The sequence below is a fragment of the Hakea prostrata genome, chromosome 3, assembly GCF_041222555.1.
Source record: "Hakea prostrata isolate BN-2017 chromosome 3, UWA_Hpros_2, whole genome shotgun sequence".
Classification (NCBI taxonomy): domain Eukaryota; kingdom Viridiplantae; phylum Streptophyta; class Magnoliopsida; order Proteales; family Proteaceae; genus Hakea; species Hakea prostrata.
This window is the reverse complement of record NC_142602.1, coordinates 20,226,971-20,252,876: the sequence shown is the minus strand read 5'-3', so window position 1 is coordinate 20,252,876 and position 25,906 is coordinate 20,226,971. Positions and strand designations below refer to the sequence as shown.

The following is a 25,906-nucleotide window of genomic DNA, read 5'->3' as shown; positions in this document are numbered from 1 at the left end:
TTCAAATTGGATTATATCACTTATCCGTGCGGGGGCATTTATACACCTCCGTTAAATGTGGCTGTGCCTCCTCAAATGACTTTCTCGTAGCTTATCACTTATGGGAGCAACTCTCAGACCAACTCTAATATAATCATTCCTTAGCTTATCCTTCATAGTTTTGCCACTTATCCATCTTGGCATCTTCATTTATGCTACATTGAGTTTATTTACATGATTCTTTTTAACAGCCAACATTGTGCACTATACATCATAGCTGGTCAAACGACGGTCCTATAGAATTTTCCATTAAGCTTTAATGGAATACGCTGATCACACAAGACCCCGACGCACCTCTCCCACTTCATCCACCCTATTTTGATTCTTTGGGAAACATCATCATCTATATCACCTCTTTTATTTATGATTGAACTAAGGTACTTAAAACAATCACACTGATATATGTCCTTATGGTCAAGTTTCACCGCCTCATTGTCTGCCCAATCATGACTAAAGTTACAAACTAGATTTACTGTTTGTGTTCTACTTAGTTTAAAGCCTCTTGATTCCAAAGTTGCTTGCCATGATTCTAATTTGGTATTAATCCCTACTTGAGTCTCATCTATCAACACAATATCATCAGCAAAAAGCATACACCAAGGAACCTTATTTTGAATGTCTTTGGTTAATTCATCTATGATAAGTGCAAATAGATATAGGCTTAAAGTTGATCCTTGATGTAGCCCAACTGTAACTGGGAATTCATTACTTTGTCCCTCCACTGTTCTTACACTTGTCACTGAACAATCATACATATCCTTAACTATGTCCGCCTATTTACTTGCGACCCTTCTTTTCTCTAGTACTTGCCAAATTGACGCTCTAGGAACTCTATCATAAACTTTTTCTAGGTCAATGAATACCATATGAATGTTTTTCCTACACTCTCTATACCTTTCCATAAGTCTCCTAATTAGGTAAATAGCCTCTATCGTAGATCTTCCGGGCATAAACCCAAATTGGTTCACCGTAATTGTGGTTAGTGTCTCAAACAGGTTTCAATAATTCTCCCATAATTCTCCCATAATTCATTGTATGAATCATCAGTTTAATGCCTTTATAGTTATTACAATTTTGAATATCTCCTTTATTTTTGTAAATTGGAACCATGATACTTCTCCTCTAAATCCACATCAACCTAACAATTTTCTTCTGTTGTTGGAGGTTGGTAATTTGTTCTAACTCCTCTCAAGGTTCAAGATTTCTTCTTTTCTCGAGGTTTTGGCCACCTTGAGACAACTGAAATCTCGCAGGAATCTTGTACGAATTCTGCCAGGTTTAGGTGGTGCGTTTCAGCGAGTTTTACTGGTTATTTTTGGAGAACCTATTTTAAGGCCTATATAAACGCATTCCCATGGTTAGTTTGGTTAAAAGAACAGCCCTCAATGGTCTTTTGGATTTGTTCTCTTGTTGTTTGTCTTGTCAAATCTGAATGTATTTCCACATTCTTAAAGTATGGATTCACATTCATGGAAACCCTATTTTAGGCTGTATTAACACATCTAAATGATCATAATGCAAAACTAGTTACCTAAATAGGTGTTCTGTGTTCCAAAATTCCTGAGATTTCAATTGAAATTTCCGAGGCTTCAAGATTTCAGACCGAAATACTGAAATTTTGACGAAGCTTTGTCAAAATTCCAGTCAACCTGTCAAATTTTTTTGTCAGGTATGTTTCGTTTGGTTGGCCTAGAAACCTCCGAAAGGAAAATTTTTGCAAGATTTCATACCATGCTTCTTCCCAGTGATATAGTTGGATGATGAAGATATTATCCCCGTAGTGACAGCCTGTGATGGTTCTGATGTTTCAATAAGCACAAAACTATTAAAGTTGCAACATGTACCAAAAATTCTAAGAAAGATCCCAAAACCTTGAATAGGTGGATCTTAGCACCAAAATCCTAGAAGGTTCATGCTTAATTTCTTATACTAACTTGATGAGAGTCAGTCTCCTACAAAAATCAGTTCCAAAACATTGATGAAAGATTGATTTCAAGCCCCTTCCTGCCAAAATTCAATGTCAACCCCCAACAATGTCGTTGTCCACTTCTGGCCCCAAAATTTGGTCAAAAAAATTGATAAAACCTGATTCTTAAGCTAATGCATCCTTCCTCACTATAAACAGTCTCCATTAGGAAGGAAGGAGACCTAGTTACTATTCTTCAATGAAGAACTAGTCTCAAAACAATTCCATAGATACAGCATAGGATGCTGCATCACTTTTAAATAGAAACCGAAGAAACTCTCAAAATGATGATTGAGACTTTGAAAGGTGACAATTCCAGGAAGGTTGTAGCAGCAGTTCCTAGAGATCTTATTCTGATAGCATGTAAGTAATAATGAAAGAGAATCAGACTGTGTAACCTTGGGGGTTTATATATAATGACTTAATTGGTAATGGGGAAATAATAAACAGACATTCACCAAAAAAAAAAAAAAAAAAAAAAAAACGTAATACCTAACTACTCTTGACTAAAACCAACCAACAATCTTTAGAAAAAACAGGAATTCATCTAGGTTGCTGGCTTCTGGTTGTTTATTCAGCCATCCTTCAGACTCATATTGTGTTAATTTGTGGATCATAAATATTTCTGTGTCAAGGCAGGCTTCTTGGCACGCGTTTGGCTGCCTTTCTATCAGAATGGTTCTTGTTCAAAATTGACCTTTTTTTGTATTGTTTTTGTGGTTGGGCAGGGTATGGTCATGGGGGTGAGGTTCTGCCCGATCTTGTTTATACTGTCTAGGTTGAGGCTGAAACAAAAGGGTAAGGGGGAAACCAACTAGAAAGGTTGGTTGTTATTCTTTTGGAAAATGTATTTATCTTGCCAATCTGGATCTGATGAATAACCAATTTTATTTGAAATAGGAAAGTGCAGATGAAACACACATGAAAGACATATTAATACAGCTGGCCCTTCTCACCTGAATCTGCACTCACAACCCTTACCTATTAAGAATTTCAACCAAAAGACTACATTCACAATAGAGTCCCAAAAACATGTTTGGTGTCTAACAAGTGTTTGCTTTGCTAAATTACCTGCCACCTGATTTGCATTCCTTGGTTACCAGCAACTCTGTTAGCACACAGCAAACAACCAAGGAATGGGATATCAGACTGGCCTTATGATGTGTTCGTTGTGATATTGAAGATGGAATCATCATTGAATCTGTCAACCACCTAAATGCATTTGCCAAGTCTGAATATGAATAGTTCCCTGAAGTCAGGTTCCAGGCATGCATGATGGATTCCTTCCCTTATTGTGTGACATGGTCCAAAATTTACTGTGGGAATACCAAGGGTCCTGGAGTATTTTGGTGCAATGAAAAAGTAAAACATTTGAGATATTTGTTTTGTAAATTTTCCTCTTCAATCTGCAAAATTATTTGTATATTCTTTGTTAAACTACTTTGCTTTCCATCTTTATCGTTGTACAGTTTTGATCTATAATGAATGCAGTATTTTGTATGGATATCAAGAAGAAATGAAGAAAGTTCATTTATATGATAGTACGTCTCAGTAATAACTGTATCGGATTCCTTATGCTGAAACCTGATTTTGTCCCCTTGCCCACCATATTCAATTTCTCTTAAGTCTTTGCACAATATATATTTTCTCAGTTTATGATAATGTCATCATTTAGACATGGTTTATTTTGATTCCATATAACTTGTTCATGAATGTTCCTCTCACAATTACAGATGAACCTCATGCTGGGAAATATACCGCATCTCTTAGACCTTCTATGGTCATGGATATCACCGTCAGAAGTTGACGTTAACGAATTTAGGTAATCTATTACTTCATCTCCATTTGAGGACTATATTTGCATCCATTTGGAGCCTGGAGGTTTGGATCGTGACTTGTGATCAATGTCTTCACTGGATCACATCCTAATATTCTTATTATTTAATTATTCCCTCTTGTGATATTACTGAAGTATGCTATCCATCTATTACAAACGCACCAGCTAATACGTAAATGCCAAAGAAGTGGTTTTCATTGTGCTTGTAAATGCTTGAGTATCTCATAACTCTTCGATATGAATTTATTCTGGGTTCTCTCATTTCAGAGGTGGCTCATGGAATTACACAAAGCTTTTGTTCATTAGTCCCACTTTTGATTACTGGTGGTGAAATTACATAATTAATGGATTAATGTGAACATCATGAAAACTCACTCCATTGCCTTCCCCTGCCCCTGCTTTTAGCAATGGAGATTGCTGAACATTCTGGGTTTTAAGGACTCTGATTGTGCATGTGGTCTATATCTTTCTTTAGGGTAAATGCCTAATCATGGACGGGTCCTCTTTTTTTTCTATTGGTTTATTGCAGGCCTCATGGTGATCCTCAGATGATTCGTTTTGGGGCACATTTAGTGCTTGTTCTAAGATATCTACTTGCTGACCAGATGAAGGATGCTTTCAGAGAGAAGCTTATGACCGTTGGGGATCTCATCCTCCATATGTGAGTGCTTCCCAGTAGCAATGAAATCTACTGATCATTTCCAACAATAATCAGTATTTGGTCTGTAAATTGACAGTATGCAAGTCGATCATTTTGTGTAGTGAATTTTCTTCAAAGTAATTCATGTTTTCTCAAGATCAAAGGTTGCTCAGGCCCTCAGGGTGGGTGTGGGGTGGTTCAGAGCTAAATGAAATACTAAGCTAATAGCTGCAGTATCAAAAGATGCAGCACATAAATTTAAGGCTTGTGCTTTCATGACTCATGAGTGTCTCCTAGCAATTCAGACCTTTCTGTTTTGTGTATTTTGCACCAGTAGATGATGGAACCATTATGATTCATCATCCACTTGTTACTTTACTTTTAGGGAATGCAAAAATGCTGTTGCATGCTCCATGGTTGCATTTCTCAGTATCACTTTTCTCTCTCCTGTTAGGTCTCTTTGAAAGATGGTCCTGACTGCTTGATAGGCAAGTGTGCCACTTCTTATCATCTATTTCTTGAGTATTGGTACTCCTTTATGTAGTCTTCTTAAACTGAAGTCACCAATTAGTCCCTCTCTTTTGCTTATTTTCACTCACTAGGAGAACCTTGATAACCAAGGTAATGAAAGGACGAAGTTTGAGCTTGAAGTCTAGAATACTGTAATTGACATCCTTCATCATTGAACAATCTCCTCATTTTTTGCATATAAGAACAAGAAGTTTCAGGAGAGGGACAAAATGTCAGAGAAAGATTATTTGGAGACTTCTTTGGGACATCAAGGATTTAATTTGAACATTTGTACCTGAAATTATTAAAGTTTCTTTAGAGGTAGGTAAAATCTGTGTACTTCAGCTCGTACTTATCATTCCTATTGAGAGGACAACTTATTTTCTTGACACAACTTCTTCCGTCACAGAATTTCTTGTCAAGGACTAGGAGTAGGATTTCAACCCTTCATTTAGTGGTCTTACTAAGGAGACTCCCTTGACAACAAGACTTTCTGACTAGATATTGTAAAAGGGCATCTCAGGTGTATGAGGCTGCTGCTACCTCAGGTTCTGGAGAGGGGCAGACAGATTGTATGCAGTCTTACCCATGCTTCATGGAGAGGTTGTCCTGGATTCAAACCTCTGACCGGCAAGTTGCATTGGAGAAACCATACTGTGGCTCCAAGGCTTGCTCTCTGTTCTGACTAGATATTGAATTAATCCCATTTCTAGGGATGATTTTCCTTATTTATCTTCTCAAATTTTGTACGCGAAAGTTGGGCAGGTACAGTAATGTGATTATATTTATTCTAGATTGAGTAATCATTTTTTGGCTCAGATGTTTATATGTGCTATGTATTATGGAAGAAAGATAGGATTCCTGACTTTCCATTGGTACCCCAGCTTTTTTCCCATTATTCATCAGGAATGATCCCAACTACGACAACAGTTAATGCTTTTACTATGTTGGATTACTAATTTAGCCGTTGGTACATGCTTCTTCAGGTATGCCATGTTTCTATTTTCAAAGCAGCATGAGGAGTTGGTTGGTGTTTATGCCTCTCATCTTGCAAGCCACCGCTGCATTGATCTCTTTGTGCACATGATGGAACTCAGGCTTAATAGCAGGTAAGACTTTATCCTTTTTCAGTTTTTTCGACCCTTCTCTTTTGTAATGAGAATGTCAAGTGGGGTTCAACCTTGGTCAAACTTCATCTTATCATATAATTACTGTTGTCTCCCTGTACTATAGTTTAATTACTGCTTTATCCCTTACACTTTTTGAACTTACTAATCCAACCTTAGACTTTGCCTATAATTATTGATGCCCCGTTGCTATTAAGTTCTGTTAGTTATGTGATGATGTGGCATCTTTGATTAATCTAAAAATCCTACAGTAACCTAACGTTTTATATTACTTACACTTAGTAATAAATTACAACACTACCTTAGCAATTAGAAAAAAATTAATCTTAATTAAACGATCTTCTTCTCTAATCAAAACAAAGAGAGGTACATAACAAAGTCTTTCTTCTCATTTTTGCTGGGTCCCTTTAGTAATTAAGCTATAGTACAAGGGGGGCAACAATAATTATCCTTAATCATTATGATTACTATTTAAGTATTGTTTTCGTTGATAGGCTACCCAAATAAATTTTTAACAAGAGTGATGTGAACCTGATTTTAGGGTTAGGGTTTATTGAAAGAGTTCCCTAAAATTGAGGGTTTGCCCATAATCTTCCAGTAAATTTAAAAAATTAATGGCATACCTATGGATATCCAAGTAAATTGTTGGAATATCTTATGAGTGCTATGGGTTCATAGGGAAAGGGTGTGGGATGAAAATAATCAATCTAAATATATGGGAAAGCTCAAAACCTAGATGGGATGGTCTCTTTAGGGAATCAATATGGGATGGAAGGGAAATAGAGTTTCAAAATAGAATTGGGTTTGAGAAGGAATCTTATGATGGATATGGAAAAGGATCTCTTCTATTTCTTCCTTGAACTTCTTCTTCTTTTTTCTTTCTAGATTCTGCCGCAAGGAAGAAAGAGGGGAGGGTGCGATGGAGAGGAGAGAGGGAAAGAAGGGGCAGCAGGGTAGGGCGACCAGGAGGGATCCCAGGGGGCTGGAGGAGGGGATTAAGCTTTTGGGGGTTGGGGAAGTTGCTGCCAGGGGTGCAACAGCAAGGGGGTGCGGGTCTTAGGGTTGCGCAAAAGGGGAGGGTCTGCTGTACTTACTTTTTTGGGGTTGTTCTGGCTGATGACGGCTGCTGGAAGTGGGAAGAAGATGCTGGAATTATTGATAGAGATGCTGATCCTTTAACAAAACTCTTAATTACTCAACCGTGGCCTCCTCAACAAGGCCACGATCCTTAACTCAATTTTATTCAATAACCTTAAGCAATACAAAGAAAGTATAGGCTTATTTATGGCATACTAAAAGACTCTGACTCTAAGTGGGATTTCTTTATAGATTAGGATCCTGCCATATTAATCCATGGTGGGAGATCTCGTGACATGTCTCGCTTTTTCAAAGAAGTGAGACGAGATGGAGTTCAAGAGCAGAGAGTTGGGATATCTCGCTATATGTCGCCATGGATCTTTCCATATCTCATTGGAACTCTCAATTTTTGCCTTTTTTTGCGGATTTTGGTTGGATTTTCATTTGCAACTACTCTTAGCACATCTACAACATCAAAGGAAGATCAATAATTCTCTGCTTGTCTTATGAACTTATGATTTAATGACTTATTGTAGAACTTCTAATGATTGTATAATTTTTATTAATTCTACTCTTGAAAATTGAGATTGTGATACTCATATGGATGGAATTTTGATGACATTTAAGTTATTTGATGCATTTGACATATTTGCTTTTCATTTATATGCCTTAAAGGTTCTATATTACATGTTGTATTAACCTTGCATTCCCTAATCCCACAACATTTTGGTTTCACACTATCGGTAGACTTAGAAATCATACTTAGAGTTGTTTTCTAACAAATCCAAGACCATCAATGTGTTCAAAAGGCCTTAAATAGGCTAAATACCAAGTTTTTGCCCAATTGGGATCCTAAAACCCGTCGAGATGGGCCACTGAGTTGACACAAAAAATTGCATATCTCGACCAAGATCTTGCCGAGATGGTCGAGATCTCGGTTCTTCTAGCATGCATTAATCACAACCGTTGAAATAATATAAATAATAAAATATCTAATGAAATCTCCTTGAAAATAGATCCCCCCTAAGAATTAAGCACTAAGGAACTCTTCTTGTAAATAAAGACGGTTGGGAATCTTATCTTTAAAGAAGAGAATCCCAAGACTAAGGAACTCATCTTGGACTAAAAGACTAACTTATGTAAAAGAGCGCAAGTTTAAAGAAAGACTCCTAAGGACTCAAGAACTCAACTAACAAATCAACTAAGACTTTTAGATAAGACTGGACTCTGAAAATTAAACCCAAAATTCTGAAATTAAATTCCAGCAGATAATTAGGCTGAAATTGACCAAATTTACCCTCGTAGAGGATTCGGCCAGCCCTAGGTGCATCACTTTTAAGTGGCAGTGTAACCCACTCCAGGGTTTTGGCCCCTGGCTGAATTCTGGTTCACATCAAAGAGAAGAAGGAAAAAATGTACAGACGTATCAATGTAATGTAAAAGTGTAAAGATAGGGACACATGATCACCAAAGATCAGCATACAAGAAGAGTTATCACTTTCGTTGTGTATCATGGTTGATCTCCAACAAAGAAACACTTGGATCCTGGAACTGTGGAACTGCGTTACAGATTAGACCAATGAGTGAGCCTATGATAAAACCACCCTTGGTTAACTTCTGGATTTTACATCCTAACTTCTTATCCTCTGTTTCAGCAAATTGTTTTAGGAACCAACCTCCATTAAATGGTAGCTCTTGGACTCAATTCTAAAGTAGGCCAAGCTGTGAAGAAGCTTTAATTAGGAAAGAGGAGATCATTAAATGTCTGCCTTAAAAAGAAGTATCGGATGCAGTTGCACTTCCATTGTTGGACTGATTTGAGCTTAGACTGTAAAGAACCATGCTTACTCCTGGATTTTGGTCCACTAGGCGCAAATAGAAAACTTTTACTTCATCTGGGGTTAATTTTTGTAATATCATATTTATTATTATCCTCTGATTTTCCCAGTTTGGCAGGATTAAGTGACGGGGATCAGTCAGTCTTAGTTTCAAGTAGGAGTCTTAGCCTTTCAAATTTATGTATTGTGCTTGTAACCCATATATCGATTTCAGTTGTTTGAATGAATGGAAAATTTTACTAGCTTTATGTGAAGGCGTAAGTCTGTTATCGGTCAACCATGCTTCTTGCCTTTTAAAATGGTAAATTCAGATCTCGATCCTCTTTTCAGGTTTAATTTCTCCTCAAATCTTTTTATACATCTATCCTATTTCTTGTTTATTGCTGTTCCTTTTTTCTTTTGCTGCTGGCAATAGCATGGGGAAAATTTCATCCAAACTCAGTTACATCCTCATGGATCAGGCTGAGACTTAAGCATGTACTTCTCCATCCTTGGATGACTCAGATTGCACAATATGAGGTTGGAACACTCTGTAGTGAGTTCTGTTGGAGAGTTCATGTCTGTCCCAGGTGGAGATACTCCAATTAGAATATTTGATTCCTGATATTGTTACTGGTTTTTCCTAATAGGTCCAGGGACTAAGAAATCAATTGTGGAGGGAGTTCTGTTGGTTTATGGTTAACCATCTTCTGTTGAAGGAAGTGCTGATTCTTAGTTACTCATGAAATCCTGATTCCCATATTTACTTGAAAACCTTCTTTTTCTGAACTTTATTCCTAACTTCTTCCCCTCCCTCCCCCCTCCCCCGTCCTTCTCAAATGTATTTGCTGAGTTATTCAAGTTCTTATTTATCTCTTCTAAATGATTCTGAACTGTTCTGAGTCATAATTGTTAACGCGAATCGGCATCCCAAAGTGGTTAACGGGGGAACAAGGCATGAAGGCAACACCAATGAGGTGTGCAGGCAATGCCTTGACAACCCTAAATTTTGTATATTTATGAAACTTCCACCACCTCTTTATCACCTAGAGAAGAGATGGACGATCTCACACTACAAAAGGAATTAATTTCAAGGATTGGGATTCGCCTATCTCCTCTCATGCAATTTTCCAGCCAATTTATGTTTTCCATGGGATTGCTGGAACAAAATTTAATCTCTGTGATTATATCACAGAATCACAAGTATGTTAATTTTTATTTGCAGGCACGAATGCTTTTTTGGATTTACAAACCCAATTTCATTTGACCAGGGGGAATTTGTTCTTGATCCCTTGTCATTTCAGTTCTTAGGTACATTTTTTTCTTCCCTTTCTCAATGCCTCCCCTGCCTTTTATTAGACAGGATTAATTTGGGCACCTGGCTACAGTGAGGACAGATTCTCCCCTCATCAGCTTCGTCAGCCAACCAAGCCTTGAACCTTGGACCTCAAGGCTGGAAATATGATAAGCAGCATTCAAGATACCAATGGATTGGTCACTGAGGAGAGTTTGTGTAACTTAATTACTAGTGGTATTTAATTGCACATGATCAAAACACATCCTTGGAGTCTTGAAGTTTGGTTGCTTTAATAAGTTGTTAAACCGCAATGTGCTGTCTATATATTTCCGTTATACTTTTCGTTTTTACTGGGATTGTCCTTTCTTTGCTGGCGTAATTTTGTTCATTTATCATTCTGGTTTCATTCCTTTGGCTTTTATGCGTCAATGATGCATCACGTGCTTATTGACAGTGTGCATGTCAAATATAAAATCTTCCTTACTGCAATGGAGTACTTACCATTTTCACCCGTGGATGATTCTAAAGGCAGTTTTGAAGAAATTATTGAAAGGTATGCATATGGTTGTAACTATTGGAATTGACAAATTTATTTGGTTTGAAAGCCACACATGGGATGCTAACCTTAAGTTTAGTTCACTTGAGCAGGGTTTTGTCCAGGTCGCGAGAGATTAAGCCTGGTAAATGTGATGATAAGTTGTCAGATGTTGCAGAGCAGCGTCGATTGCAAAGCCTTGACAAAGCTATGGTTATTCAGTGGCTCTGCTTCACTCCACCTTCTACGATCAATAAGACTGAAATGGTTAAAAGCAAACTTCTTCTAAAAGCATTGATGCATAGGTATTTGCATTTTTATCTATTTATTGTGGATTCTCGTTAGTTATTACTGAATATTCTGAAAAGATGTGGATTTTATAAGGTCAATGTTATGTTTTTTTAATATCCCAGTGCTATCAGATACCTGATTTATCATCATTGTTTCCTAGAGTCATCATTGCCATTATTGGTATCTGCTACCGCAGTCAGAAAATTAAGAATATACTGTCATCTACCTGACAGAAGCTTGTTTTTAACAGAATCAGAATTAAAATTCATTTATTCTTTGCCTTAAAAATTTGGAATTGATTTTGGGGTACCCCCACAAAATGAATTAATAAATATGTAATGGTTCAAAGATATGCAGAAAAGGAAAAGCAATGACTTGTGCAGATCCGGCTCCTTTTTGGGCTTGTTTTCCTGGGATAAGCATAGGGTTGGTTCATATGGGGGTTGGGCTATTTGTTCCATCAGTTTACTTGGTAGTGGGCCTCCCTATGAGCCTAAAACTACCATGGTCTTACATGAATTTTAGTCTATTTTGATTAGTTTATTTTTGTTTTGGTTTATTAGATGTCATGTAACCACTCTTAAAGGTCACATGACTTAAATTAGCTACTTGGGATTAGACTTGTTGTTGTTTTACTTATCTCCTTAAAGAATTTGTTTTAAGGTACGAGTTGTTTTAATTCAGTTAGTGAAGCCAGTTAGAGTTGTACTTGTGTGTTAATCAGATTTTCATGTCCTACCTATACCCCATTGTGGAGGATTAGAAACTAGACTTGAAGAATCGAATTTTTACATTGAGCAAACTTGGCTGCTGCCTTCCTTTTTTGAGAGAGAATATTTTCTGTTTTTAAACTTTATAGTCTAGTATGCTGATTGCTTGGTGTGCAAATTCACAGTGTTTTGCCCCTTGTGGTTCAAAGTTCCAGGAGGATTGTAGATGCTAGGTGCTTATAGTCCTAGTTCCTCTGTTGACTGTGGAATCAGTCTTCTGCAGTAGTTTGCCCTACAAGTAAAGCCTGGAAAGCTTGTACCACGTAAGGGGGTCTAGTTTGAGCATTTTGATGTGAACCAGGGTCTAGGGTTAATTAATTGGATTAATGCCCTAAATCTAGGCTCACTCCAAGATCCTCTACCCTGAGAATCAGCAGACTTCTAGGGATGTTATCACCTCCAGTGGAGGGTTCTATGACAAATATATAGGTGCTAGGGTTAGGTTAGGGTTAGGAAAGGTTTTGGCCAGGCTTAGGGGTGTAGGGGTTAAGTTTTCAATCCTTAAGGTGGCGTTTGGTTCTGCAATTCCCTGGAATCCGCTTCAGAATCATGTTTCTAGGGAATCACGAGTCTGTGGAATTAGGTTCTATAGAATCATATTCGTAAAAAAAAATTGTTTGGGTACCCTAATTCTGGCAAGTGAATCTATCTGAAAAACCATTTGGTTACCCTGATTTTGAAAGTGAATCTGTCTAAAAAACTGTTTGGTTACCCTGATTCTGAAAGTGAATTTGTTTGAAAAACTGTTTGGTTACCCTGATTCTGTGAGTGGATTCAATCAGAATCACTTTGAACAACCATTTATTATTGTTGCCAATCCTTCAATTTTGATAGGACTATATGGTCTATTCTCAATTTATGATGTTAACAATGCCGTCATGTATGCACACGCATCCTTGTTCGTGTTTGTCTTTCTCAAAAGATTGATGTTTTTCCTTGTTTTGTAGCAACATACTGTTCAGGGAGTTTGCTCTAATTTCTATGTGGAGGGTACCTAAAATGCCCATTGGAGCACATATGATTCTTAGCTTCCTTGCTGAGCCTTTAAAACACTCAACAGAGACTCTTCTTTCCTCTGAGGCTCATGATGTTTCTGAGAACCTACAAGAGTTCCAAGATTGGGTAGGGCTTCCTTCTCCATCTCCAATTTCAAGATAATATATCTTCACAATGCTTGGCTTTTGCATGTACTTGGTATTGAGATTATCTCTCTTCTGGCTGGCATATTGTATATTACTTTCACTTTCTTACTGGGCAGACTGTGTACTATTCCTGTGATGCAAACTATCGTAACTGGCTCAAAATTGAGTTGGAGAATGCAGAGGTTTCTCCCTTGGAGCTTTCTTTGGAGGAGAAAGAAAGAGCCACTGCGGCAGCAAAGGAAGCACTTCAATCATCATTGTTGCTGTTAAGAAGTCAGTTTTACTAACCTTCTGTGCATGTGAGAACTTTTTATGAATCACATGCTTTGATGGTTAAATGATAGTGTTCAATTCATTGTACAGGAGAAAAAAGCCCTTGGTTAGCTATTGATGAAGTTTGTTATGAATCAGAAGAACCTATTTTCCTTCAGTTACATGCCACTGCGATGCTTCGTCTACCTTCTGGTGAATGCTTGTGTCCCGATGCCACTTCTTGCACTGCACTGTCGAGTGCACTCTACTCTTCTGTCAGTGAGGAAGTTGTATTGGAACGACAGTTAATGGTAAGTTTATTTAATTTGTCCCACCCTCTCTTCTCCTCCCCCCACCCCCCACCCCAAAAGAAGAAGAAGAAGAAGAAGAGCAAATTGCACTGGCACCCAAAAATGGAGGCCTTAAAACACTGACACCCCACTTTGTGTTTGAAAACACAGACACCCCAAAATTGAATTTTCATTGGACACATTAGTCCAATTTGTCACTGAAAACTGTTAAATCACTGTTTATTTATTTTTTCTTCCTTTATATCTTTTTTTTTCTTTCTTTTCCCTTTATATTTTATAGGAAAGAAAATAAATAGTGATTTAACGGTTTTTAGTGACAAATTGGACTAATGTGTCCAATGAAAATCCAATTTTAGGGTGTCTGTGTTTTTGTAACATAAAGTGGGGGGTCAGTGTTTTAAGGCCTCCATTTTTGTGTGCTGGTGCAATTTTGCTCCCAAAAAAAAAAACATCCCTACCTCCCTCTTTGCAAAAGAGAAAATTTTGCTGCTATTCCAATGCCTCTAGCATCCACATTCAAGAGGTTTGGAACCATCAAACCTGTGGGGCCTCAACCATTGCATATTCCATGGCAAAAACTGAAATGGAGTGGACGGGCTAGCTTCTTGCCAAAATGAAGGCTCTAGTCAATTATCCAATTTGCCTAGATATTGGATGGTTAAGAGCATCTGAGATGGACATCAAGGTCAAGGAATTCTAGTTTGGGCCATGAGGTGGCCTTCCAACTTCCAAGTGCTTAAATTTGTTTTCTTGTGGTTGTCACATTGTTGATAACCAATGGAGAAAGGCATGAGATCTCATGATCATAGTATTAAATTACGGTGAAGCTTCGCCAAAATTTCAATTTTTATTTATTTATGGGTAATTTTCATCTAGACCCCTTGAGGTTTGGTCCAGGTCACTTTTAGTCCAGTTTAAGTTTTCTTTTGCATATGGCTCCCCTGTGGTTTCAAGAAATGATTAAATGAGGACAAACTTAACAGAAATCATTAGTTTAATACTTTTTGTGACGAAAATACCCTTTTTTCTTTTTTTTTTCTTCTTCTTTTCAATAGGTTACTTTCTTTTATTCAATCTACCAAAACAAATAACAATTAAAAAAAGAAAATTCAAACAAATAAATCGAAAATCAACCCAAAAATGAGATACCAAGGGTTTGTCTTCAGATTCAGGAACGATGCCCAGATCAAAAACAACTCTAGTCCACATAAGCTTCATCACCAAACCAGTAACTTCAAAAATAAAATCCTGAGAAATTAAAACAATGAGGAAAGCAAGAAAAACCGAGGTAATCTTAACCTTAGGGAAGAAAAATCTCAAACGATGAGGGAAAGCAAAATCCAAAAGAGGGAAAATATTAATCCCAACAGAAAGAAACTTCTTCAAAATCAAAAGCTTTGTTAAGGATCGTAGAGAATCGTGGAGCAGAAGAATGGTGAAGATGGGAGAGAAGAGAGATCAATCGATTTGGTCCCATCGTGAATCAACAGCTTGGTAAACATAATACCCATGTTTTCGAACTTGATATCCCAGAATCGGTCCATCTTCCTCTTCTTAAATTTGATATCCCAGGTTTTGCAGGACTTTGAAACGTAATGCCGCAAAAGTTTTGCGAAGAATCTGATCTTGAAATCTCAAACCCTAAACCTTTGCTAAAAACTTGCCGCCATTGCTCCCAAATCTAATTTAAAAACGGAAAAAAGATTCAGGAGGATATTCAAAACCTAAGGATTGAAAACCAATACGTCAATACCAAAAAATGAAGAGCCAAATGAAGTAAATTGTCGACGTTTCGCCTTCATTTTGGGATATTGGAGAGGGTGGGGCTTCCAATCTTCAACCTGCGTTTGGAGATGGAGTTATTTGCTAAAGTTTTTTTTTTTAATTGTTTTTTGTTTTGGTAGATTGAAGAAAAGAAAGAAGTTTATTAAAAAATAAAATAATAAAACAACTAAATCGAAAAAATAACAAGGGTATTTTTGTCACAAAAAGTATTAAATTAACAATTTATGTTAAGTTTGTCCTTATTTAATTATTTATTGAAACTACAGGGGAGCCATATGCAAAAGAAAACTTAAACTGGACCAAAAATGACTTGGACCAAACTTGAGGGGGTCCATATGAAAATTACCCTTTATTTATTTATTATTTTATTATTTTTTATGTTCCAACCTTAAGTTTTGGTGGGTTTTTGGGGTCATTTTGAGGCCAATAAACACACTAGGAGCTATTTTTGCCTGAAACCTAACCTAAAGTGGTGTTTTTCATTGGCACGTGCCTGGCTGTATGCCGGCAAAACTGGAAGTCTAGAACATGAATTTTAACCAGTATAAATATGGATATGATGCAAGTGAATACTAAGATCTTCATTAAAATGCAACAAAAAAGACAACTACAATTCCATATACGAGTAGTCAAGTGTAGAAGTCAGTATCAGTAGTACTGTACTGAAACAGAGTGTGTATTGGAAGTGTTCAAGAATTAATATGAAATTTAATTTTATATAAATTATATTAGAGAGGCTATAAGGATGCGGAATTTGTATCTCTTCCATGTTGGTAGAATGAAATTAATCTCAACCCTCCCCCTCTAATTTGATGGGTGGCATTTCTTCCGATCCAATGGCAATGTCATATATATCATGAGAAACTTAGTTTTTGGCTCTCTTATGAGGAGACATAACCTCTATCTTTCCATCTGTGATAATCAAATATATGTACCTCTTATGTGGGAACTTACCGTAACCTGCAGAATTTGATGAACTTGGGCGGCTGTATGTTGCTTTTTTATTGTTTAATTTCTGTAAGAGTGAAGTGTGTTTCAATTGAATCAGGATGTTAGAAATATCACTCCTACAACTCTTTTCTTTGTAGGATTGGTGATCAAGAACACTAGGGTTTATTATCATCTTTCTATAATACAAATGTCCTTCACTATTGCTTGTCACTTCTTCATGGACAGGTTAGCGTGAATATTTCTGCTAAGGACAACTACTGCATGGAGGTAGTCTTACGCTGCTTGGCTGTAGAGGGAGACGGACTGGGGCCACATGACAGCAATGATGGTGGTGTTCTTGCCACTGTCATGGCAGCTGGCTTCAAAGGTTAGGAAATTGATCTGCCTCTTCAAGTTATGTTTCTTATTGTATTATAGTTACTAAGTTTTCAGTTCAGGTGAGCTTGTCCGATTTCAATCTGGAGTTACAATGGAGATATTGCGTCTGGATTCTTGGTATTCAAATAAGGATGGTTCTCTGGAAGGCCCAGCAAGCCACATTGTTCGGGGCCTTTGCCGTAAATGTTGTCTTCCAGAGGTCATTCTTCGATGTATGCAGGTAAGATTGTTCAATGGCATGATAAGCGCCTTATTTGCTTGTGTATTATTTGCATCTAAGCTCATGTGATAACCAAATTTTCTAGAATACATTAATTATATACCGATTGGATGGCTGCTTTTGATATTCCATATTCTTGGTATCTTTGCAGGTTTCTATTTCACTAGTGGAGGAAGATGATCCCCCAGAAAGTCATGATGAGCTTATCGAACTAGTTGCTTGCCCTGATTCTGGGTTGCTACATTTGTTTAGTCAGCAACAATTACAGGTGAGTGATTATTTAGGCCCTGTTTGAGTACAAGTTAATTGAAGAAAAATAAATGAAACTTTTTCTAATAATATAATTTTGTAATGAACTTAAAAACATATGCATCCTTATATCATGACTAAACTGAGCTCTTAAAATGAAGGAGGCAGCACGATGTGAACCAAGATCTAGGGTTTAATTGATTGATACAAGCCCTAGGTCTAGGCCCTGTTTGTTCTAGGTTGGGGAATGGGTTAGGGTTAGGTTCGGGGGTTTAGAAGGCTAAGTCTGTAACCGTGCTGAAATTTTAATTTCTGAATTGAATTTTTAAGTTGAGGTTTGAAAACTAGGGTTTAAGCTAGGGTTAGGGTTAAGGTTGAGCATTTCTTAGGGTTGAAGGAAATTGATTCTAGAAGGGCTTGGGGTTTGGAAAAAGATGAATTGCAGAATTTTCTAGGGCATAGAGGGGAAGGGAAGGTCTGTTAGCTAGGATTGAAGGTAGGGGATAGGGAGGGGTGTCTACGTCTTAAAGGGGGTGATTCTAGGTCAAGAGGTTAGGCAATTCTAAGCTTTGGAGTGGGGTTGCGACTCTGATTTTATAATTTCTGGAAAATCCCAGAATTTCTGCAAGCTAGAGGAAGAAGAAGAAGAAAGGAAAAGAAGGGAAGGGGCTGGGGATGTCATCCTAGGGTTGGGAAAGAGAGGGCATTAGAGATGTAGGGCTGGGGAGGGGTTAAGGGGCTGCTGCAGGATTTGGGAAGGTCATGGGGCAACTTGCAATGGCAGGAGGGGCTGTACTAGCAAAATTAGGGTTTGTGTGGGGGTAGGGGAGGGTTGTGAATGAGATGGAAGGGCTCTGGGGTTGGGATGTGGACTTTAGCACGTACTTGGTGATAGCTTTGGGCTTTCAACTTCACAAAATTCTGCAGAAAAACTTCACTCCAAGCTGCCACAAGAGTCTCCCTAGGGAACCCCACGACCTGAATCATTGCTCCATCAAATCTCAGCTTAATTTCATTAATCTGATATGACCCTGCAAATTCCAACCAATTGAACACCGAAACCAGTTCTCAGTAGCTCCGTGATTAACTTAACACACACACACATGGCACTTCAATGGGCACAAACACGATCTGTAGAAGAAATGTAAATGGCCAATGCACTAGACTCATCAACAAAACTCCATTACAATCCTCTCCAGATCTGAATTCACCCTTCAAAATGCTCCACCCACATGGTTGTCAAAAGCTTCCGCCTAGGCACCTAGGCCCATCTTTGGATCAAGGCGACACCATGTCGCCTTGCTTGGTGTCGCTCCCTTTTGCCTCGCCTTGTCGCCTTGACCACCATGCCTGCCCAAGGGTCTTCCCCTTCATGCAGGCAAGCTTGCCTCACATAACACAATTTAATTCCCTCTTCCTATCTACACCCTCTCTCCTAATATAGCCTTAGACCAATCCTAACAAACTAGCAACCCCTCTTTTCCACATAGGACATCATGGTAGTGGTTGCTCCCAAATAGGGTTTTGCCACTTGTCCCTATAGCTGATCCTGTCCCCCTTGTGTATGGATTTGATCCCCTACAACTTCCCTACCTCTACACCCACAACTTAGGGTCCTAACACTATTTCCCTCCTTTAGTTTCACCTTGCCCTCAAGGTGAAATCGAACATTGATCCCAAGCTGAGCTTTGGAAGCTTGATCTTCACATTGCTTGCTGCATAACCATGCTTGTTCATCCACAACAACAAACTCCCTAGGAATCATCCCCTTCCTGAGCCTTTCAGAACCGCTAATGTAACTTGTAAGAACATCATTGTGACCCCCGCTGAACATTGTTGCCGATGGTGAAACCCCGCAGCTGCTGATACCTTCATTTAGTTTCTAAGTCAAATGGCTACGGGCTTCGATAAACTCCAGCTCTTGGCAGTACCCTTTGAGCCCTTAACCATAGTGATCATTGCAAATGTTGACCAATTGGGATGACCAATTTAGCATACATCTGCCATCATCCCGTCCTCAACCTTTATAATCTTCAGTACGTCGGTGACGAAAAAACAAAATGCAGAGGAGAAACCAAGTCTGCCTGAAATCTGGTGCTGGGGGAGACATCAAGAGTTACCCAGTGAACATAACCCTTGCAGAAGTCACCGTCGTCAGTCCTCCCTCCGGGGTCATCTTCAATGGCAAGATGGATCACTGTCGCAGTTATGATTGAAGCATCCTCCTTTGCCATTGGGAGCTGCCTCTGGTGGCTCTGGTTCCCACATTCGGTAGGTTTTCTAATCGTGGCTAGGTCTCCCGAATGATGGCTGGAGGTACAAGACAGTCCGAGCCATTTTGAGTGTATGGTCGGTTCCTCTATTCGAACTGGCCCCAATGTTGGACTTGGGTCCAATTGTATGAGTTGGGCCTGATTTATTATATCGCTAGCTGGGGCCTTGGGTTAACAGAATGGGCTCGCATGGAAGTTGCTTATGGTTCCAGACTTCCAGGCAGCGCACTTTGTAATTTCCACAGACTGGGCGTGGCCCAACTTCTGGCTCAGTGTTGAGGGCCCAAATAGCCTCAACTCAGTCCTAGGGTCTTTGTCCAGTCCAACAGCTGCTGCAGGCCTCTCAATCCTCTCTCTGCAGTCTACAGTTGTTCGTTAGTGTAGGCATACAATTACTGCTTCTTGAGGTGAATCCATCTGCAGCAAGCAAGGTCATTCAACCCAAACCTCCATCCCAGTCCACCACTCAACAGGTCGTTGCAACTCCCTGGACGCTTTTTCCTCTATGAATTCTGACATCTCTAAATGGCAAGAGTAGAACACGTGCCGTGCTACAATCACTCCTAAAGAGCCCTGGTGTGTTGTCTCCCATCTGAGCTTGAGGCAAAGCCACCGCGCCCTGCAAAAAAAAAAAAAAAAAAAAAATCCTACTTACAGAGCCTGTGATTTAACTTCCAATGTTTTCCCCTTCATCAGGTACAGCTCTCAATTCCTCCTTGAACACTTGGTTCTTCTTGTCTTCTAACTCCATAAGCTGGGTTAAGGTTTTGAGTTTGGCTCACGGTCGACGCCTGACCCTGCAATTTTTGCACCCGTGATTAAGGTCTTCAACCTTGGACTCCATCCAACTGTTAGTCATTTCTCTAGATCAACGTGCACTGATACTATTTGACAAGACCCTTCAAATTCCAACTGATAACACCGGAACAAGTTCTTGGCAACTCCCTTGTTAACTCAACACCCACATGCACTGCACTTGAATGGCACAAACATGATCTGTAGAGGAAACGTAAATGGCCGATGCACTAAACTCATTAACAAGCTCCATTACAAGGCTCTCTAGATCTGAATTCACCCTTTAAAATGCCCCACCAAGGGTCTTCCGCCTTCCTGCAAACAAGCTTGCCTAACATAACACAATTCAATTCTCCCTTGCTATCTACACCCACTCTCCTGTTATAGCTGAGAGCCAAACAAACTAGCAAACCACCCTTTCCACGTAGAACAGCATGGTAGTGGTTGCTTCCAAATAGGTTTTTGCCACTTGTCCATATTGCTGATCCTGTCCCCCTCATGTATAGAGTTGATCCCCTACAACTTATCTACCTCTACACCCTCAACTAAGGGTCCTAACATAATCATAATCTGGATTTTACAATGTAGAGAGGCTTGGACTCAATTTTAGAAGACAAATCAAGGTAAGACTCCTACTTGAACTAAGGACTTATACAATGACTCTTTTATATCTCATTTTAGAAGGATCCAAATAAAACCAAGAGTAGCTATGGAGTCCTTGCAAAAGTAGACTGTAGCTAGGGGACTCCCTTACAACTTAGGGATCCCAACCTAAGTAGGACTCTTCAATTACTTGATAAATAATGATTCAAACTCCAAAATAAAAATGGATCCAGGGTCCCACAAACTGACTGGACCCAAAGAAACCCTAAGTTGACAAAACTGATGCAAAATTACCGAAATACCCCTGCTGGTACTAGAGGACCATAGGGTATGGGGATGCTATCCTAGGCCCATTTTTGGTCCTAATTCTGGTTCATATCACAGCAGCAGCTTGCAAGCAATTTCATTATTCAAATTCATGGTCCTTAATAGACCCCCTTGCAACCTTATTTAAAGGACTCAAAATAGAAGCTTGGACAAAAAAAGTAAAGGCTCCACCCAAAACCAAGAAAACCCATGGTATCAAGGGCCCACCATGCATATAACCCAAGGCTAGACTTATTCCTGAGAAAAGAAGCCCAATTTGGTGATCAATCTGCATCAAAAATTTTAAATTAATCTCTTTGCTTCTCAACCAAAATATGATGAGCTGTCTTTCAATTCCTACATTCTCTATTTTATAGCGCTGCATGTTTTTTAAAATTTGTAATATATTTTGTCCAATGAGATGAGAAGAAAACAAGAAAAAAGGGCACATACAATGTCAAATGCGTACAAGCAAAGTCCAAGGGGGCCACTTTCCTACGAATCCTTAAGCCAGCAATATTTGCTGAAAGGCTGTCTTGACCTCAAGCTACAACCGTGGTCCTCCAACCACTGGACCAAGGCCTGCCCCTTATGAGAAGAATAGAGGAAGTCTCCCAAAAAGGTTATGAGCTAAAAGAAGAAAGAAGAAACAGCAAATAAGAACTACCTCCAGGAGCATTTACTAACCGTAGAGTGCTGTTGCATAGGAAGTATCCCCATGATAGACCTAAATGCAGGTCCAATCAAACACCCAGACTTCAACACAGATCAACTGGTTAATCAGGGGTGGTTAGACTAACCAAAAATATGATTCTCCATTCACTAATTCATGCCAAAAAAAAAAGAAAAAAGAACTCAATTTGGCCTGGTTCTGTTCCAAAATGCTGAAAAACTCCAGAAACGTTTTTCGTTTGAATGTTAATATACAGAACCTTAGAGGCCCTAGGTGGCGCTGTGCTTCCAAAGTTTCAACACAAACAGCCCAGGTGCTTCATCTTGTGGGTTTTGATCTTCAGATCTGCATCATAGTGCCTCTTGGTGTGGCACTGTTGCTTTGTATTATACCTTTTTTCTTTTCTTTGGTGTTTAACCTGTTTATTTTTTTCACCTGAAAAGAGTATATGGTTAACATTTAGACAGTATGCTTTTTTTGATGACAATGGTGCTCTAAAAACTATAGCTTCACCTCCATATTGTATATGAGAAATAATGGTTGTTTATTCTTTACCACCTCACCCACAAAAAAGTAAGGCAAAAGTGGTCAAAATTCTTTCCAGGAACACATTAATTAAGACTAGAAAAGTAGTCTATATGTGGAAAGTTAGCTGATAATGTTAAACTGCTTTCCCACCCCAACCCCACAAATTCCTTTTTCTTCTTCAGGAATTTTTATTATCAGAGAGGGAATACTCAATATGCAAAATGGAGCTTGAAGACAGAAACTTTGGTGGTCCATAGGAGTCAATATGCAATCTCTCAGGTATTACCTACAAATCTTTTTTTTGGTTCATTATATGCCATCAACAATTGATTGATCCCAGAATGGTAATTAGAGCCTGACACAATTGTTTTTATAGGAAAATTAAATACTGGATTTTGTTAAAATGAAAATAGATTGAGAAGCCATGCAGATAATAAGCTGATTCATTGGTAAACTCAAATGTTCAGGAAACGTCTCTATTTTTAAAATCTGGTTAATGATAACTAAATAGAGAATGCAGTTCCATATGCTGGGAAGCATAGAACAACACAAGTTCAGGTGTGATGGTGTTCCAAAAAAAAAAAAAAAAGATGAAATAATGGGCGAAAAATTTCAGATGACGTTTTATAAAAATTCTAATGATCTAGAAGTGGTTGGCACTACAGTGGATCACTGAAAGGGTAGTCATTTAATGTGAAAAAACGTCATTTGTAGCTGGAGTTGTTAATTAGCCACAGTAAGGAGTAGTGATGTGAAATAGACTCCAGGAGTTCAAAGACCAAGGGGCAGACTACAAATTACTAGGGAGCAATGTGAGAGAACATAGGTATCCCTGCAGGTTGGCAATAAACATGGTTTCAAACATCTGAATGGTGAAATAGGATCTGCATCACCAACTCCATTGCAACAGTTGAAGAAAGGCTTTGTTTACTTGAATTGAGTGGATACTGAGGAGAGATAGCTGATCTTCTGAAGATGGAATTTGTATGGGAGAAACTGCGATAATGTCATCAAAACCCAATGTTTAAAATTCTTCAAGCAGACAGGAGACTGGCCACATCCCAATTCAAGCCAGATCAGAATTGATCCTGAATTGTCTGCAATCCTAGTAGTTGGAATCAGAAGAAAAAAAGATTTCCATAGATCTGTTATCTTTTGAATTTTGTTATTTAAAAGACTTGTAGATCTTTCTTCTACACTGAAGTTTCATTGATTTTATAGCATTTTATTGACTACAATGACAACTAGCCTTGCCCCACTTAAATGGAGTCAGCTACATGGCCCTTCCTTCTAATCAGCTCTTTTCAGGCCATGTTAGATACGAGGCCTAAGCTATGCATGTTCTTTGTCAATTTTTCTCTTAAGGTTATCTAAGGTCTATCCCTAGTTTTTTCTAATTGTTTCAATTTGGATTAAATCACTTCTCAGTACAAGGGCATTTAAGGACCTCCGTTGAACATGGTTGTACCACCTTAATGACTTTCCGGTAGCTTATTATTTATTGGAGCTACTTCTTGCCCAGCTGTAATATGATCATTCCTTACCCTTGGCCTTCCTATTTTTGCCACTCATCCATCTTAGCATCCTCATGTAACATTTTATTGACTAAAAGATTTTGTGGGCGTGGGGGGAAGAAACAGAAAATGAAGATCAAAGAGCTCCCATGGCTCATTCAGATATAGGTTTTGGGAATTGGATTCGGCTGATTCCTCAAATTCTGATCTAATTTCTGAAACCATGAGGAACATATTTGTTCCCTCAGGTTCTTGCATGTTGGATGAGATAATTATTTTTCATGTGTATTATATCTTTTTTTGTAACCTCCCTCTCTTCCTGAGAGAGGATTCTGATAAAGAAACCTCAAGTAAATCTGCCTTAAAGACTGATGAAGTGTATTGGTGCCACAAGAAATTAAATTGTTTCATACAGGGCGAACTTTGAATAAGAAATAAGCTAAACAACTTCATCTTTTCAAATCTGGCATTCAATATCTGATTCTCTAGGCAAGGTTTTTTGTCGTGTGTTTTCAGTCGCTTCATATTTTGCTTATGTTATATTCTCTTTGCTAGAGGTAGCACTTGATTACTTCAAGTTCACAACCCAAAATTGTTGCACCTTCTGTTTCTGGGGCAAAAGGATCTCTATTCTTGTATTTGAAACAAAGATACAGGACTTCGTACATCAGCTCTCTGGGAACCATTGTGGGGGCTTTCTCCTCCTCATAAGAAAGTTAGAAACCACACCTACGTTCTGGAGAACTGTAGAACCCCATAATATACTCCGTAAGAGGCCTATTTTCATTTCTAGCTCTGACTGAGAGCTGATTAAAAGACAACGTATTCCCTGGTTGCCAGAACAGATGCTACCCTACTAGTTAGCATAACAATACATGTATCAGTACTATGATACACCATTAAGAGTAGGCAGCACTTCAAGAAATTTTGGTCAGGTGTGGCCAAGCCTTTCAGCAGTTGGATTGAATTCAAGGGGAACTGGAGCAAGGATATTGAAATGCTGAAGCAGGTGTTGCCATGCCTCTCAACAGTTGGATTAAATTCAAGGGGAACTAGACCTACACTGAAATGGAGCTTCAGCTGATTTCCTATCTGATGGTTGGAGGCTTGATCCCCCCCCGGCCCCCCTTTTTTAAATCTATATAAATATCTGGGCTGAAACAAACATTACTACTATTTTTTTGTGTTAAAGAGAAATGGATTGTGGTAGATTTTTAGGCCTATGAATTAGATTCCTCAATGTTAGAACGAACACTACGAAATAGCGAATTGAAAAAGAAACAAAATGAAAACACAGAGATTTAACGTGGTTCACACACCAATGCGGTGTGCTACATCCATGGACAAAGAAAAAATTCTTTTCACTATGTAGAAGAAGCACAGAATGAGATCTCACAACCAATGGCAAAAAATGGCATTATAAGAACTCTCACCCAAAACCCTAACCGAAAATCTCAAATTTCTCAATGATATGGTAGGCAAACATAAGATACATATATATATATATATATATACTCCACTCGGGTAAACGGGTCGACCCATCGGGTCAAGCCCTCCGCTTCCACCACAGATCTCAAAAAACTGGTCATTCGTGTTGCCCACCACAATATGTCGATGTGGCTCCATCTTCCAAATCAGGTACAAGAATTCGGGTCACAACATAACACTTAAGTATTTACTTACGCAGTTTGATAAATGTCATTTTTGCAGTTGTAACCGAATGTGGAATTATGCTTTTATGTTTACTAGATGTGATGCGCTCTCCCTTTTATATTTTTGTTTATTTCCTATGTTAAGTATGAAGGCATTGTTAAATGAATGCTAGGAGGTTTGCATTTTTTTCTTTTTCTTTCTTTACTTTGTATTGTTATGAGCTCATACCGATTGAAATATGTTTTTGCGAGGGTACATGTATATGTGTATGTGCTTTTTGCTAGTTTAGTTAAACTATAAGATAAAATTGTTCCTGAGCCTCTGAGGATAAATGTGTTGGTTACTCACCCCAAAAAATAAAATGACA

General features: G+C 38.5%; 1 protein-coding gene across 1 annotated transcript in view; it reads left to right on the top strand.

Moving 5' to 3' along the window:
- LOC149021465 (nuclear pore complex protein) overlaps positions 1-25,906 on the top strand; it is a 66,004-nt gene that overhangs the window by 38,554 nt on the left and 1,544 nt on the right. Inside the window, exons 13-24 of the mRNA XM_089149695.1 lie at positions 3,739-3,827; positions 4,372-4,503; positions 5,979-6,101; positions 10,765-10,863; positions 10,959-11,150; positions 12,854-13,028; positions 13,165-13,321; positions 13,412-13,611; positions 16,573-16,714; positions 16,785-16,945; positions 17,097-17,213; positions 22,555-22,651. Coding sequence (XP_089005821.1) covers positions 3,739-3,827; positions 4,372-4,503; positions 5,979-6,101; positions 10,765-10,863; positions 10,959-11,150; positions 12,854-13,028; positions 13,165-13,321; positions 13,412-13,611; positions 16,573-16,714; positions 16,785-16,945; positions 17,097-17,213; positions 22,555-22,629 — 1,662 coding nt within the window. The 3' untranslated portion in view covers positions 22,630-22,651. The remainder of the gene's footprint in view (positions 1-3,738; positions 3,828-4,371; positions 4,504-5,978; positions 6,102-10,764; positions 10,864-10,958; positions 11,151-12,853; positions 13,029-13,164; positions 13,322-13,411; positions 13,612-16,572; positions 16,715-16,784; positions 16,946-17,096; positions 17,214-22,554; positions 22,652-25,906) is intronic.